General features: G+C 44.3%; 1 protein-coding gene across 1 annotated transcript; it reads right to left on the reverse strand.

Annotated features, from left to right (window-relative positions):
- Positions 1-1,526: 1,526 nt before the first annotated feature.
- On the reverse strand, positions 1,527-14,560 carry LOC125552298 (MADS-box transcription factor 1-like). The gene is made up of 8 exons (XM_048715793.2): positions 14,025-14,560; positions 4,361-4,436; positions 3,440-3,501; positions 3,249-3,348; positions 2,642-2,683; positions 2,501-2,542; positions 2,209-2,351; positions 1,527-2,035 (listed from the first exon to the last, which is right to left on the reverse strand). The coding sequence occupies exons 1-8, from the start codon at positions 14,207-14,209 to the stop codon at positions 1,939-1,941; spliced, it is 747 nt and encodes a 248-aa protein (XP_048571750.1). The 5' UTR covers positions 14,210-14,560; the 3' UTR covers positions 1,527-1,938.
- Positions 14,561-16,698: the final 2,138 nt, after the last annotated feature.

Raw genomic sequence — 16,698 nt, forward strand, 5'->3', positions numbered from 1 at the left:
GGCGGCCGGACTGTAGCCACGCTCCCCAGACCAAGCATACGTCGTTAGCACCACAGCTACAGTAATCAGCAGCTGGCAGGACCCGCGAGCGGCGGGAGCGGCTTTTCAGCTCCGTATCAGACCAGGCGGCGGGCCCCAGCCGCCGGCGGAGAAGCGGGCGACCAGAGACACTGACAGCCGGGCCCTACACCCGGCCCGATTACCATTGTACACCCGGGGGGTAGGCCAATATAAACCCCCCAGGGCACCCATGCAAAGGGTTCCCAACCTGTTAGAACTAGACTCATACCTAGAGGAAGGAGAGAGCGAGTATGCCTTCTCCTACCTCTAGCATACAGCTCGAGGAGCACCATTGTACTCACTTGCGCCTTAGTGATCATGCGGAGACCCCATAGAGCAGGACTAGGGGTGTTATCTCCTAGGAGAACCCCGAGCCTGGGTAAAGTACGCCATCGTTCGTGCCTACGCCTCGTCCTGCTTCCAGGCACCGGCGACGTTCTACTCGCTCCCACCATAATAAGCCATTCATTGGCATATGTCGCACCCAACCCCCGACACCGACGGGGGTGGATACCAAAACCATCGCACTATATAATACCAAGCAATAATAAAAGTAAGAAAATTAGACAAGTATCTATCTAAAGTAAGAATTTTTTTTCTTTTAGAAGAAGATAAGAACAAGAGGCTCACCACGGTGGTGCAGGCGACGAGATCGTCCGGGCGGTCGATGGCGGTGAAGACGGGGACGGGACGTGATAGACCGTTAAACCTAGACAAATCTCGGGGAAAATCGAGCTTGGAGGTCGAGCTTCGAGAGGAGAAAGCTTAACTAGCGTGGCTCGGGCATTTCATCGAACACCTCATGTGCATAGGAGGTGAGCTAAAGCACCCAAATGCCCTCTCCTCGCCGGCCAAAAAAAAGAAAGCACTGTGGAGTGCTCTGCTGCGGCGACGGGGTATATATAGGCAACTCATTTGTCCCGGTTCGTGGCTGAAACCGGGACTAAAGCCCAGCTTTCTGTCCCGGTTCGAGCCAAGAACCGGGACCGATGTTTGTGGGCCAGGAGCGAGGCTCATTGGTCCCGATTCATGCCTAGAACCGGGACAAATTGGTCCGTACGAACCGGGACCAATGCCCATGAGGCCCCGGCTGGCCCCCTGGGCTAAAGAACCGGGACGAATGCCCCCATAAGTCCCGGTTCGTGACTGAACCGGGACTAATGGGCTTGCCCTGCCCAAACCAAAGCCCTGTTTTCTATCAGTGATGGTGCGGCAGGGCCCTGCTAAGAGAGGTTGTTACTCGTAGCCATAGCTACCGGCTAGTGGAGAGCAAATAGCGGATCAGTAGCAGCACTACTTGTGTACCTCTACTAAAGGACTTGTAAGTTTGTAACCAGTTGTATTGACATGGGAAAGAGAACAAGAGAAAAGGCAGAAGTGCGTTGCCAGAAAACTCTGTGTTTTTGTGTCCAGTGTGTCCTCGTGTGAGTGTGTGTTCTTCAAGTGCGTGTTCAACCTCCACCTCGTGTGTGTGTGTCCTGGGAAACCCGACAGTCGGCACCGCCGGACAGCGTGACTGAGATAAACCTTATTTCACGTGGACACAATGCCAATTTTTGGCATCAAACTGATTATGCTCTAAATCCATACAACAAGAGGAATTTTGATTCATACATATGGTTCGTAATGACCACACGTTCAGCACACAAAATATAACAAGTGACACACAAATCGAAATATATTAGCTACGTACGGGACGCAACGCCAGGCCACGTGATGTCCCACTCCCATGTCCGTGGATGAATAAACCATTACAATAGATACGTACTCGACTCCTGTTTATTCTTCCGAAAAGTGCCAAGAGCAGCGATCTCAATACATAGACCAGTGACTACATCAGTCATATGCAGAGTTTCTGGACTCCAGATTCGACGTCAATCATATCCAACCTGCAGATGTTCCAAGTCCATGAAGGCGCTGAGAAGCCATGTCTTCGTTGTTGTTCGGCTGGTCCACGTAGACCTGATTATTGTACCTTTCACACAGGAAAAGAAGCCACGTCAACTGACCGAACACTCATGTTCTGAACAATTATAAATTGGAAGAACAGGTCATGGATGACTCGTTTGGGTACTATACTGCAGAAAAATAGTTTATACCTAGGAGAGATTTGTAAGGTTACACTGATTGCCATGTAGAAAGACATACCCAACTTGCATGGAGGAATCATGTTCCGGGTGTTGCACAAGTCCTGGATAAGTAGTATCAATGGCATGCCCACTTGAGCTACTCTGTCCTCTATCTTGCCAGGCCATATGGAGCGCATTCTCGGCACAGCTGGTGTCTTGCAACTGGCACTCGCAAGAAAACAGTGAGAAATTTATTCTGCCACATTTGACTCAATTTTTTGGATTAGAATTAATATAGTTTTATATTTCGTGTAGTTTACAAACTTCGTCAAGCAAGGGTATGAATATAGTTTTAAGCTCGATGGTAGTACCTTCTTCCTCAGGTCTTTGTTTTGATCCTGCAATTCTTGCTCCTGCAGATAATCGTTTTGCCAGCCATGCATTATATATATTACAAGAAGAAGCATGCAATATAGGGCGAGGATTATTTGAAGTTCATGATTCATCATTACCTTACTTTTCAGGTCATATAGCTCATCAAGTAATACTTTATTCTGCAAAAATATATGTTTCTTTGTCATAAATCAAGGAAAAACTAGCCACAGAACTGTGATATATGTATATTTCAGCTAATGCTATAGAAAAATGTCTTAAAAGTTCAGATACATCCTAACAACAATTTATACAGCATCATTTAGATGCTGTGAAGTTAACAGGTTTTCACCAAGACAATTCGTAACTAATACATCTTATTAAGCTGAAGCAGCTTGTTCATGCTTATGTCTTGGGAGATTTGGAAAGAGCGTAATGCAAGGGTTTTTCGTAACACCGCTGCTACGGCGATGATGCTCGTCGCGAAGATAAAAGAGGAGGCTCATCTTTGGGCTATTGCCGGTGCCACGCACTTGAGTATTGTAATGCCGCGAGAGTAGATATTTGTCTCCCGCTTTGCGGTTATTTGTCTTAAACCTTCTTCCTTAATCAATGAAAATGGCAAATCTTTTGCCTTGTTTCAAAAAAAAATTAAGCTGAAGCAGTATCTGTATAACAGAAAAACATCTGAGGCTGCTGAACCTGAGCTTATATAATACTTATACATGAAATGTTCAAGTTCTGTACCTTTCTTGTCCTGATATGCTTGAGGGATATGTCTATTTGGTTCTCAATTTGCTCAAGTTCCTTCATGCTAAGTGGGCCCAGATCCTCACCGAGAATATTTCTACGACATGAGAACAAGGACTCATAAGGTGGAGCGACATTGGAATATATATACACTGTAAGTAACCATCCATCCCACCTCTGGAAACTACCTTTGTGAACTTTCAAGATATTCAAGTCTGGTCTTCAGCTTCAGATATTGCTGGTAATTTATCTAGTTTCGACAACAAAATAATGCATGGTACATGTCAGTTCAAGCGACATAATACTTGCCATACGTGGAAAAGAGAAGCTAAAATGTACAGTCATGAACATGACAACAAACCATATTGGCCAAAGAAACAAGACAGTTCAAACAAAATGTCGTCCCATCAAATGAAAGCTATGAAAGATTGAAAACAACAACAGACTGCAAGACAGTGCAATGTTCAGCCTGGAGCTAGACTTGGACAATCACCTGAATTTAATGTTGCTATGTGTTGATGTTTGCGGCACATGGCAATTAGTTATAATATCCTTTTTATATTATTATTTCCATATATTTTGGTTGTAAACATTCCACCAGGCCTCACACGTTAGTGACATGATGCATGGTTATTGTTCCATGACTGTATTGTTTTCTTCTTTTTGCCTTAGCTATAGTATTAATAATAGTGTGCAAACTTCATGGTATTGCTCTAGATAAATACATTTGCATAATGAGTTTAATCAAATTCTCATTTTAATAGACGGGAAAAGGAACCCATAGGCAACGACGACCAATATATGCCTCATAGAAAACAAAAGCATATACTTGTTATTAATCCTTTTATACAGTCATATAATTTAATCTTGAATGGACATTTCTTTTCAATCACATTGTATATTTATTTCGTTCTATGAAACTATAGACATTTAAAAGAGAACGTGTTCATCGCAAAAACATAACAAAATAAAAGAGAACGTGTTGTCTACTCTCTTGTATAACTCTGCCTTTTGTTTTTGCAAAAACGGCAGGCTACAGCTTTAATGCAAGGAGAGGTATAACCCCTTTATATTCAGGAAGGTGTTAAGAACTTGAGATGCATGCTTACTTCATTTTCTGCTAGAGGGGTTGCTTCTTGTGAGTTGCAGTTGCAGGTGCGGTATCTCTCAAGTGTTTTGTACATGCTGTTGACATATGAAAGCGAAGGATCAGTTTATATTGCTGGATATGCGAAAAATGTAGAAAAGTAAAGGCATTATAATAATTATTATTATTGTTTCAACTGGCCAGCAATGCTGGTGTTTCATTGAATTAACGGGATAGAGCGACAAATAGTTTGACAAGTGATCAAGTGAAGGCATTTATAATGATCCACAAAGGATAGGAAAATGTACAAAATTGAATTTTAGTATGTGTGCAACACTTCACTCACTGAGATGTGGTTCATCCTAGTAACATATAATGCATGGTAGGGGACGCCAAACATAAGCTGGTAATGGCAGAGCTTCGTTGGAACAAAATTGGGCCACGATCCACCTAGTTTTTTTAGCAAAGCACTCTGCCTGAGAGAGAAAAACTTGGCTCTGCCTAATATTGCCTGCCCAGGCATTGCACATGCACAATAACTCCGCCGCTAAAGTGGGGCGGCGCCTAAGCATGCACGGGGTTTACCTGTTGCCCCTTCCATAAGCAAGTCCCACTCTAAGGTTTCTCCGCCTCTTGCCGGTGCCGTCAGCGATCTGCCTCATTTCCTGTGGCCTTATTGCCATGAAGGCATGGTGGATCTCGGCCCTTGCTGACGGGAGGGCTCCTGCTCTGTTTTAGTTTTTTTTTTTAGTTTGTGCAGGGATTGTGTCTAGCTCAGGAAGACGAGCCTGTGGTGGATCCCTAAAGATGGAATAAGGTTCTCCCCGCCTTAGCCCCCATCCCGGCGGCGCGTCTAGCATCGTCGGCAGGCATGTGGAAATGTGTCTCCAATGGATCTCGCGGGATTCGGTCGGTGTTTATCTTGGTGGATCTGAGAGAAATAGTCATGCCTAGCCGAACTGCTATCTGGTTAGCTCCTCAACTTTGAGGAGTCAAGCCCAAAAACTTGCCAGCTCCCTCATTTTTGAGTGCCCACAAACGATTCTCAGCAAAAAAATCCCCCTCCCAACTCCCGCCAGCGGCGCCTCACTTCCCGCCTCCATTGTGCAATGTAGGTGCCGCAACTACCGTAGGCCACAATTCTAACAGGAATGGGACCACAAGCCGCCTCTGCAACCCCCATGCCACTCCCGTCGGCGTAGCGCCGGCGGAGTCATTGCCACTGAAGTTGACGGCAGCCCCGCCGCCCATGCCAAGAAAGCGGCTAGGAATGAAGAGCATGGTGCGGAACACCGCGCCATCAACAAATGCTGGCGGCGAGGTCACGCCATCTGCGAAGACGACCGTCACCCTTCGCTTGCTCTGGCCAATGGCAAGTGGGCGAGGAAGCCAACGGCAACGGACAAGGCCCGCAATGAGGCGACGATGAAGAAGAAGAATGTGCCCACACCCACGCCTTCTCTCTGTCTGGCCCTCTAGGTCTATCTAGTCGTCACCCATGATGTCGTTGGTTGAAAAACAGTGATTATTATTGTAATCTACATCATATGATGCAATTGGCTCCTTGATCATGCATGTTTCAATATGAAGAAGTGGGTGGAGTCAAGGAAACAAATACAATTTTGCCCCGTAGTATGGGGTCAACTTCCATGTTTGATTCACCACCACCTTATGATCAAACGGGGTACATGAAAATAGTAGATAGAGGGGAATGCCCAAAGATATATCGTAGGAGAAAATAGTGACATGGTAGTTTTACCCAAGTTTAGACCCCCATTTGTGTAATAACCCTACATCCAACTTATAGATGCATATTGTCGAATTGGAGATTACAATTTTTTTTTGAATCTGTCGACTATGTCATGGAAATTGATGTTCTCGAGCGGGCAGGAGCTTCTCGATTTGAACTTACTTCATCTTTATTCATACGTAGGTCCTTATGTTCTCCATTCATAACTATGAAAAGAGCAAAGAGCCTTGGCTAATTTCTATGAAGTTCAACAAATGAAGAAGGACCTGAGAATGTAGTTGGATAAACAATGAAGCAAAGATAGGATGCGTGAACTCAACAACACAAACAAAGAAGCGAGATAAGAATGACAAAAAAGATGATGGCTTTGAGTTATTTTGTATATGTCATGTTCCTATAATGTGCTATACAATTCCATTGATATTTGAATGTAAAACAAATATTATTGCCAATCAATGACGAATGAAGCTATTATAAGAATAAAAAGAACAACCAGATGGTTAGTAGGGCCAATTTTCACACAGCTATCCCATGAAATTTTGAAGTGGGAAAACCAACCACACTAAATCCTTTGGTAGGTGGCAATAACTGACTGCGATACAAGCTATTCCAGATGGATCTTATTCTGGGCCGTCTAGAAACCATAGATTTAAATCGCGGGCGAACGGAAATCGCGGAAGGAAAATCTGCCACGAAAGGTAACGAAGAAACAACGCGATCTCCGGCGATGGCGGCGCGATCTCCGGCGATGGCGGCGCGATCTCCCGCGATCCTAGGAAGGAAACAAATCGCGGGGCAGATTTCACGCGACGATAGCGCCGCGATAGCGGTCTTTTCGCCTGCGATTTTAAACTATGCTAGAAACCCTCTATCCCGGTCAATCGTGGTCGTCAATCTATGAAAGCCGCTGGAATCAGCACCCCGTTGGCACATTACACATATACACACCAATAATGGGCTTTCTAAGCTGACTAGATGGCCTATATACTCTAGTAGTGTATGTTGTTTGCGTGTAGGTCAAATATTGTTTTTTTTTTTACAAAGGCTGGATTTCATTTACTCAAAATCAAGCATCAAGAGGATACAAACACAATGAGTACACATCCGGCCTCTGCCTAGTTAGGATGCACACATCCACACCAACACACACAAACAAGCCAACAACTAGCAAAGTCATATACGACCAAAACTATGCTTAGGCGACAAAAACCCCGGTAGCAATCAGATCTGCGATCGGCAAACTACAGCAATGACCATTTCCGCACCAATCATCCCATGTCACTACACGGACGACGAGGTTCTTCAACAGTGACACCTTCAGGAAGGGTGTGACACTCAAGCGCCGCCATCACCGGATCCCCAAGGCCAGAATCTAGGTTTTCACCATGAATAATCAGACCGAGTATATCCAAGAATGACTTCACTAAGGTAATGATGTAGACAAAACATCGCCATTGCCAGGTATGATCAACTTAGGAAGACCTAGGCTTTCACCGAGGAGCTTGAGTCTGGGTGCTCGAGTAGCACCACCATTGAAGTCACTCATATATTGTCGCCACCACTTTTCCACAGTCCCAGCAGCTACATGCCATGTACGATTGATACCGCTGCACAACCATTCCTCTGCGTCAAGACATCATCCATAGTTTGCATCTCACCGCCGAAGTCAAAACCACCCAAATCTGAAGAGACAAACTCTTCCAATGACCTTTCGGTGACCACATCCGTCGTGGATCCGTAGGGGTCCATTCACCACCACCATCGTGGAGTCATGCAGGCACCATCACCCGACCGACCGGATCTTAGATCGCTAAGCCGTCTAGATCTAAATCAGAACAACCACGCCAGTTCGACCAAGGACAACACCAAGCTCCAGCAGCACGACTATCAGATAAGACCGTTGTACCGTCCACATGGCCACAGGTACCACAGCCAGATCTAGCAAACACCAGAAATGGCAAAGCCTCGCAGCGGCTGCAAGCTCAGCCATGGCTCACCCAGATCCACATCGGGTCTATCGCTACCATTGTGCTTTGCGTCGCCGCTAAGCCGAAGCAGTATTGCGCCGATCTAGCATCCCGTGGCTACGCTTGGGCAGCCGCGGCCACCAGCCGTACCGCATGCACCGCCAAATGACACGCGGTTCGGCACCAACCTGTTGCGGGATCCCCATCCGCAAGCAGGCTGCCCCACATGCGAGACGAGCAGGTCCCGGCGCCCGGGCTTCGCCCAGTGGAAAGCATCGGCGACGGCGAGGTGAAGGCCGGAGTGGATGGGGCGAGATGTGTGAGATTGCTGCCGCCGCTCGTGTCGCTAGGGAAGGGCGCGGCCAGGTATTTTGGGGTAGTTCAAGCCAAATATTGTGGATGGGGTAAATTACGATCTGTGCAATAAGTCAAAGCAACGGCCCCAACTATGAGGTTTTTTCTAAACTACCAAGTCTTCAAATATTAAGAACATTCTTACAAATACAATGTCATGCATGATTCTCATTGACTAGCAAAGGTACAAATGTTAATTAGTGCAACTGGAGCTAGTGCAAGTAAGAATTTAGAAGTTTCGGTGTCTCACTTCTACAGAGATCTATTCACAATTTCTTGTTGACATATTTTAAATGGTACGTAGCTCATGAACATTTTGCAGCTTTTAATTAGGGGTTGAAGAGTCACTAATCCCTATCAATGTTTTTTGGGGTAGTTCTAATCTTAAAATTTTAAATTGGTTCTGTAACACCTATCAATCAATTGAGTGCCTAAAAGAACTCCCAAAAAATGTGGATCATGGCTCCACCATGGTGCATGCCATATGAGGAAAACGCCCACAAAGAAGGAACTTACTTCAACTCAAGGGGTGAGATCAAAGTCGCCACCAGAATCGGCCAAGCAACTCGCTTCTCTCATGATTTTCATTCACCATCAGCCACAACCCTAAGCGCCACGATCTAGTGATTCTACAGATTGTCTTTTAACATGTTGACTCAGGTCCAACTACCTCTAACATCATTCCTCACAGCATCCTCCTGACCACCTCCTTCTACATGTTTGAGGTGTGGTGCCTTTGGATCGACATGAGGCACATTGCTAGTAACCCTCGTTGCAAACATCCCAATGCGCATTTGAACAAATGTCTAGTTTGAAACTCAATTTCCTGAAAAGTGAACCCTTCCTATCTGGAGAAGCTGCTGGTAAGGCAAACAGTTATAGTGAAATTTTTACTTGTCAATTGGGGAAAATGCCCATGAAATATTTGGGGATTTCTGTGAATAGAAATATAATTAGAAATGTAGATTGGAAACCTTATGGAAACAAAATTGAGAAAAAATGTGCGTGTTGGCAGGGGAGGCTAATTAATATTGCTGGGAGGTTGGCTCTCGCACAATATTCTATATTTACGATGTCCTTCTAGCCTATACTTGTTGGTGTGAGGAAAAAGGGCTGATTTTCAGAGCTAGAATTGTCTGGTAGAGGGACAAAGATAAGAAAAAGAGTATCGCTTAATGAAATGGTCTGAGGTTTGCCAACCTAAAAACAAGGGGGCCTGGGTCCATTAAATCTGGAAATTATGAACAAACCTCTCCTTGCTAAATGGTGTTGAAGCTAGAAACTGAGAAGAGCTTAGGCGAAACCTCTTGAAACATGAAAGCCTTCAAAATGACTGTATATCTGGGTTAAACTGGAAGCTGGAGACTCCGAGTTCTGCGCAACACCATTGTCTGTTAAAGACTTTTTTTGCAATTTATTAAAAATTAAGTGGGTAATGGGCATAATGTCAGGTTTTGGGAAGACTGGTGGGTTGACGACAAACCCCTCAAGCAGTCTTATTCCATACTCTAAAATTTGTGCTTCACTAGAATCATTACACTTGCTGAGGTGATCAACAAAGGTTGGGAGCAGTTCCACTTCAGGAGAACCTTGTGGAGGGGCACTTTGACATGGTGGAATGAAATTAAAACCCTATGTGCTGATCTGACTCTAACTGAAGAGAAAGATAAACTTATACCAAGTGATTTTTTGTCAAATCTATCTATGAGCAAGTGATACTAAGTAGTGTGAACTTTCCCTTCAAATTTGTGTGGATAAATAATGTACCTCCCAAGATTAGAGTGTCTGATCGATTGATGGTTAGGAAAAGTGTGCCAACTAAAGATAACCTACTAAAAAGAGGCTGGGCCGGGTACTCTAAATGTGTTTTTTTGTGGAAAGGATGAAATGGTTGATCATCTTTCTTGCAATGTCCTGTTGCTAAATTTCCATGGTGTGTGATCCAAAACACCTTTAACCTGCCCCTAAAATTAGGAAAAGGAAAATCTATGTTGGGGATTTTTGCTCTAATGTGGTCTCTTTGGACTTGCATAAATGATATGTGTCTTGAATGCAAGAGGACGATTGATTCTCTTGTGATTCTTTATAAATCTTGTAGGCTTATAGAACATGGTCTGTTTTGCAGAAAAAGAGGAAAAATCAAAGGGAGCTGAGGTGGGAGTAAAGCTTCTAGAGTGTGCATCAAGTGAGGTGCTTCCATGTGTCGAAAGGATGGCGTCCAAGTGTTCTTAGAATCAATAGTGGCTAAAGAAGAGAAGGAAACAGACGGGCCTGAAGAAGATGCTATTGGAGGTCCTTTCGATGTTGTCATGCTTTCTTTGCTGCGTAATCTGGAAAATTATACCAGTTCTTCTCATTACTCATACTCCTGTATTATGTAGTAATCTAGTCCTTTATTTCTGCAATACTGCTGTTTGTAGGGAGTTTCTAATAGACCTCCTGATCTAGTTGCGTCAATAGGTTCTTTTGTCGGCAGAACAGTAATCTGCTAGCTAGTTTGTTTGTCTTTGTTGGGTACTAGAGTCTTAGCTGTCGATCTGGGATTGTCTCGATCGTCAAGCCGGAGCTCTGCTGATGGGCGTGTCTTGGTGGTTTAGCAAAGACCTGATGGATTTCTTAATGAAAATCAGGGGACGACCCCTTTCCGTCAAAAAATAATAAAATTTCATAGGGATTAAAGGTGACATGCATGCATTCCCCACCGCAGATGGACAATCCACGTATCGACCTTGAGAAAGGAGTTACCACCAAATCCATAATGACTTTCATGTTGGCGCTGCTAACCAGATTAGACTTGTCCACTACAAGCCTACATGCAGCTACAACAACCACAACCACACAGAAGAAGCCTAAGGAAGAAATAGTGCAAAGAAAAAAAGTATGATGGTGATACACATGCATCGGCGACGTTCATGAACCACTTCATTGAAGCTACCAGATTCAGTGTAGCCTTTGCTTCCTCAATATCAAAATGCCTCTGATCGAGGTTGATTCTACATGTGGTCTTAAAATTTCCTCAAATGGTTCGTTGTAGCAGTTGGTTGGGGTTGTGGCAATGAACGACATTGACTGGAAATCTGGTCTTCATGTACTGGATCGACCATGAACAATTCGAGGCAATTTTAAGAGCTTTGATCCACCATAAATTTCTAAACCGGGCCTTCATAGGTTAGGTTTGGTGACTATGAAGTTGTGCATGGTGTTTAAGTTCTTTTCGAATGTATTGTTGTGAAGCTCTGCTACTTGCTCCACAGATTTGAATCCTCGGTTTTGGTCTTCATTGATTGGATCCGGTGGTACCACACAATATAGATCATGGTGAATCCTTAAAGGGCTTGAGGAGATGAGCCCATGGCACAATCTAGATCATGTACAATGTGATCCAACTGTGCTAGACCTCGACTCCACAAAGTTAACTCCTTAATTTTTGTCTTCATTGATAACATGCGCTGGTAGGGAACTATATAGATCAAGATAAGCCAATGGCACAATCTAGACTTAGGACAATATGATCCAACCTCGGTCAAGATGTGCTTGAGTAGCCAATGGTACACGCACGTTAAGCCCGATGACCTTGAGATGATCATTCAAGCATGCTTAAGCTCTATTTGGCACTGTGCTAGGCTTTAAGTATAAAATAAATCCTTAACATAATTTTGTTCAAAATCGCCTCATACCCATTAGTCCTAGTAGAAGCATCTACGTAATCTATAACCCCGCTTCGAAATCTATCTCTTGAGTGTGCTAAGAACTTGAATCCATTCTTCGTGGCTTCGAACAATTGTCAGGATGAAAAATCATTTTTCTTGAGTAAAATTTATTGCTTTGGGGAGGCTAAGGAGGTGTAGTATCAATACACATAGTTCTTTGGTTGTGATCTTGGCACCTTTTCTTTCACTTATTTTGGTATCCATTTTCATTATAAAAAAATGCAGAATAGTGACAAAAAGATACGGGGAGGTGAGAATCCCTTTTCAGTTATTTTGGTATCCCTTTCCACATATTTTTAAAGTTGCTAGAAATAAGTGTTTTTTTAATTCGAGAGGTGATGGGCGATGCCCAACCTAATAGTGAGTTTCAAACAGCCTAATGCTGTCCTATATTAATGGAGTGTGTAACTATGCGCGATTTGCAAATGCTCAACTCAGTGAGGATAAAGATGTCTTTAGATGGCTTTTTCATTGGTCCAGACTTTTTTCAGCCATCTCAATGTACAAGGCTCTTTATAGTACGGGCTTTACATTTCAGAAGTAGACGTACGTATTTGGTAACTACACACGCCCCTCAAGGTCAAGCTTTTGTTTTGGTATCTTTTTGAGGCTTCATTCTAACTATGGATAATTTAGCTATAAGGGAGCATGTATTGGTAGTAAGCTTTGTGCTTTACGATGCTAGCTAAAACATTCTGCAGCAAGTTTATATGTTTAGGTCTAGTTCAATATCGGTAATTTTCTTTTCACAAATACGTACACGATCTGGTAGAACATTATTGCGTCTAGAAATACGATCCTCGCGTGAGAGAGTGGAAGTTAGTATATCCGTGTATACATTAAATTTCTCACATGCATGAAGACATATACTGTATAATTTATTATATTGTGCATGCATCAGTTCACATGCATGGGTGTAAATACTACTCCAATCGGTATATTGCATGCAAGCTATATGGGTTGCTTGTTAATTTGTTGACATGACGTGTGATGAGAAAGTTCACTTCACATCCCTGGCGTACGGTTCGGCAGTCAGTGCAAGCAACAACGGTAATTCTACACGGGGCTCAGTGAAAATAGATTAACTACCGGAGATCGAGCTGCTGCTGCCCTCAATGGAACAGTAAAATGGATTACAGATCTCACCTTCTCACCACATCCGAAGCCAAGCTCTCTAGAATCCTAGAGTAAGCCAAGCCACAGATCTCACTGCAGTACGTGTACTGGATTTGCCATTTTGGATGAGAAATATATGGATCTGATGAGCATATATGGGAAATGGGAGGAGATAGAGATCTTGTGAGTAGCATGCTCTAAATATGAAGGAATAAGGAGCAACTTGATGGACCGCTTTCTTTTTCTTGCCGATTATACCAAGTAAGGTAAGTACTTATGATAAGATGTACAGTACATGCAAGTGCTGGATATATAGCTGTCTGTCGCGAACTCAAGAAAACCTCAGGATTGATGTGGTAAACAGATCCGATGCTTAACACTATCTGCTTCAGTTGACCTTCATTTTCACAGCTGCAATGCTCAACAAAAAAGGGGCAGTCGTCAATTTTTTTGATGAATATAGACGGGTGTTTTGTCATGTTTCTTGGTTGACTGAACTGAAGGCAAGAAAGTCAGAGGTTTGTTTGGCCAGATCTTGATGAACCCAATGTGATCTAGTCAACCAGAAGAGACGGGAAAAGATGATGAACGGACAGGGTCGAAACCGAGAGAGAGAGAGAGAGAGAGAGAGAGAGAGAGAGAGAGAGAGAGAGTAAAGAAACGGCGGATCTGAATTAACCTAAACCGAATTGATTTGGCCATGAAACCTGCGCCGAACTAAGTGAAATAAGACTCTGGAGGTGGCCGATCTATGCTGCCGGAACAACGAGCGCTGATTTAGTTACGTACCATGAGGAGCTTGAGAACTCGAAGAGCCGGCCGCGGCCGGAGAAGATGATGAGGGCGACCTCGGCGTCGCAGAGCAGCGATAGCTCGTAGGCCTTCTTGAGTAGCCCGTTCCGGCGCTTGGCGAACGTCACCTGCCGGCTTATCTTGTTCTCGATCCGCCTCATCTCCACCTTCCCCCGACCCATCTCCTTTCTCCCTCCTCCCTCCCCCCCTCTCTCTCTCGCTCTCTCTCTCCGTGTTCTCTCCTGTTTTTTGCCGCCGGCAGAGGGATGTCTGATCGTATGCTTTGCTTGCACGGTGCTTAAGTCTCTCTCGCTCTCTCTAGAAATTCCTGGTTCCACCCAGTCTCTCACCTATCATCTATCAATCACCACAGATCACTAGCTCAGCCACCCGTTTGAGTCGCTCTCTCTCTCTCTCTCTCTCTGTACTGTAGCTCGGGGGAAGTTGGTGGGGGAGGGAGTGATTGATGACTTGATGTGAGGTTAGTTCGCACTGACTCGGCCCTTCGCTGGAGACGCAACAGTGCCTACCCGGACCGGAATCCATCTCCACAGCGAGGTGGAGAACGGGCACGCTTATCTAGTTATCTGCGTATATGTACCAGCTCGGGGCAGTAAAGGTGGGCGCACGTCAGACAGCAGACGTGGGAGATGGATGGGGAAAAGACGGGTGGCACGTGTCGACGGCCCGCTGGAGGAAGGAGACGAGTTCATTATGACATCGCTGCTAGTACCTTTCTAGGGCTTCGTAGGACTTCTCTTTCCTGTCAGCTCTCTGATCTATCTTTACTTTTTCAGCTCTCTGAACTATCTTAAATTTTGCTCTGGCTCTTTCTCTCTTTTGTTGTGTGCTTCGTCAGGAACACTTTTGCTTGTTTTTATCCTGGAAAATAAAAGAAAATGTTGGGCAGCCCCGTCACAGGCTCAAAGGTAGTGCTGGATTCCCGGCCGGCAGGTTTCCAGTATTTCTGGGTCCTTGAGTTGGAGTACGAAGGAATATAAATTAGTTTGAAAACATAGAATTAGGCCCCATTTGAACGTGGCAACTATAAAAACAGACAAGAATAGAAAAATGCATTGATTGAGAAAAAATGTAACCAGAATGTCCTCCACAAGTCTAACATATTCCTTTGTTTTGGAGTTTTTTCCTTTCCTGGCAGAGCTTCGGCCATATATGACTTTGCTATTTGCCAACGTCATTCTTTGTCTGTGTGTTATTGCTAGTTGCGTGCATATATATTAGTCATGCAGAGGCCGGCTATGCACTCATTGTGTTTGTATTCCCTTAATGCTACATTTTGAGTCAATAAATGCACCTTTGGCCCAAAAAAAGGTTCACTATTTTATGACATACCAGTTTCTTAATAATTAGTATAAATAGACAATTAAGTTCCTAGTCTCCTTCGTCTTTAATCGAATTACGGCTCATCTGCATCCCTATTTAGAATAAGATGAACAACACTGACATGGGGCATGCACATTTTTTATTTTGCACTGGCCATAACGCCTCCAATATAGGTTTCCGAACGAAAAAATGTTGTTGGACATACCAACACAGTGATTGACCCCCCTTTCACCCCACCCCATTAGATTGGACCCTGCTGCTTGCATGCGAGTGGGCACCATCGAGATGCATTAGCGGCGTCCCCACGATCGTCTATGGCGACAGCTGCCGCGCATGCGTGTTTCATCCTCGGCACGCTTGGGGCATCCGGAGCTACCTAATGTTTAGAAAATGTCGGGCATGCTTGGCTCGTCGTGAGTCATGCCACCGATGTTGTGCCGGATCTAGAGGTCAAGATCTGGCCTAGCGGAGGTGTGTCTGCGGTCATCCTCATGTGACATCATTGCTCTCTCCTTCCGGACTACTCGGGTTGGCTTCCTATTGTTGGCATGGTTGGTTAGTGCGGGAAGGGTGGAGGTCGAGGCAGTTCCAAGTGAAAACTTGCTTTTGGCCTTCATCGGAACCAACTGCACTGATGCTTGCGAGCGCTATTCCCCTCCTAGGATGCACTGCTATGGAGCATATGTGGTAGCTTGGCAGCGCTCTGGGTTGCTGCCATTAGTAGAAAAAGGGCCTTTTATCCTGGTTCTAGAGGGCCTTTAGTCCCGGTTCTGGAATCAGGACTAAAGGGTCGTTACTAAATGTCCCTTTCTTTAGTCCTGGTTCTTATACGAACCGGGTCTAAAGGCACTCCACGTGGAGGCTACTTGGAGGTCTACCTTTTAGTCCCGGTTGGTAACACCAACCGGTACTAAAGAATTTTTTTAAAAGAAATTTGGAAAAAAAATTGAATTTTTTCCCGATTTTCAAATTTCTGAATTATTTTAACCTCTAATCTCTAATCACCCCTTATCACTGCTCAATTTAATCTCTAATCACCCTCATCATTCCAAATCATCTAACTTCCTGGACGGTCACCCATCCTCCCACTCCCCCAGCCTGAGCATGCTTAACTTCCGGGTTCTATTCTCCCTCGTTTTCAAGTCTGCACTTGTTTTTTTCCTGACAATAGTAAGATGTCAATCCTATTAAACCCTCAGGAGTTTAGCTTGAGCATGAAGTCACAAATTTCACTGTTTGAATTTGAAACTATTGTTCTAAAAGACAATAATTATTTAGTAACACTAATAATTCTTGAATAAGTAGTTTGACCATTGTTTGACCACAG

Source organism: Triticum urartu, chromosome 4A, assembly GCF_056163025.1.
Source record: "Triticum urartu cultivar PI428250 chromosome 4A, HENAU_Tu73, whole genome shotgun sequence".
NCBI lineage: Eukaryota > Viridiplantae > Streptophyta > Magnoliopsida > Poales > Poaceae > Triticum > Triticum urartu.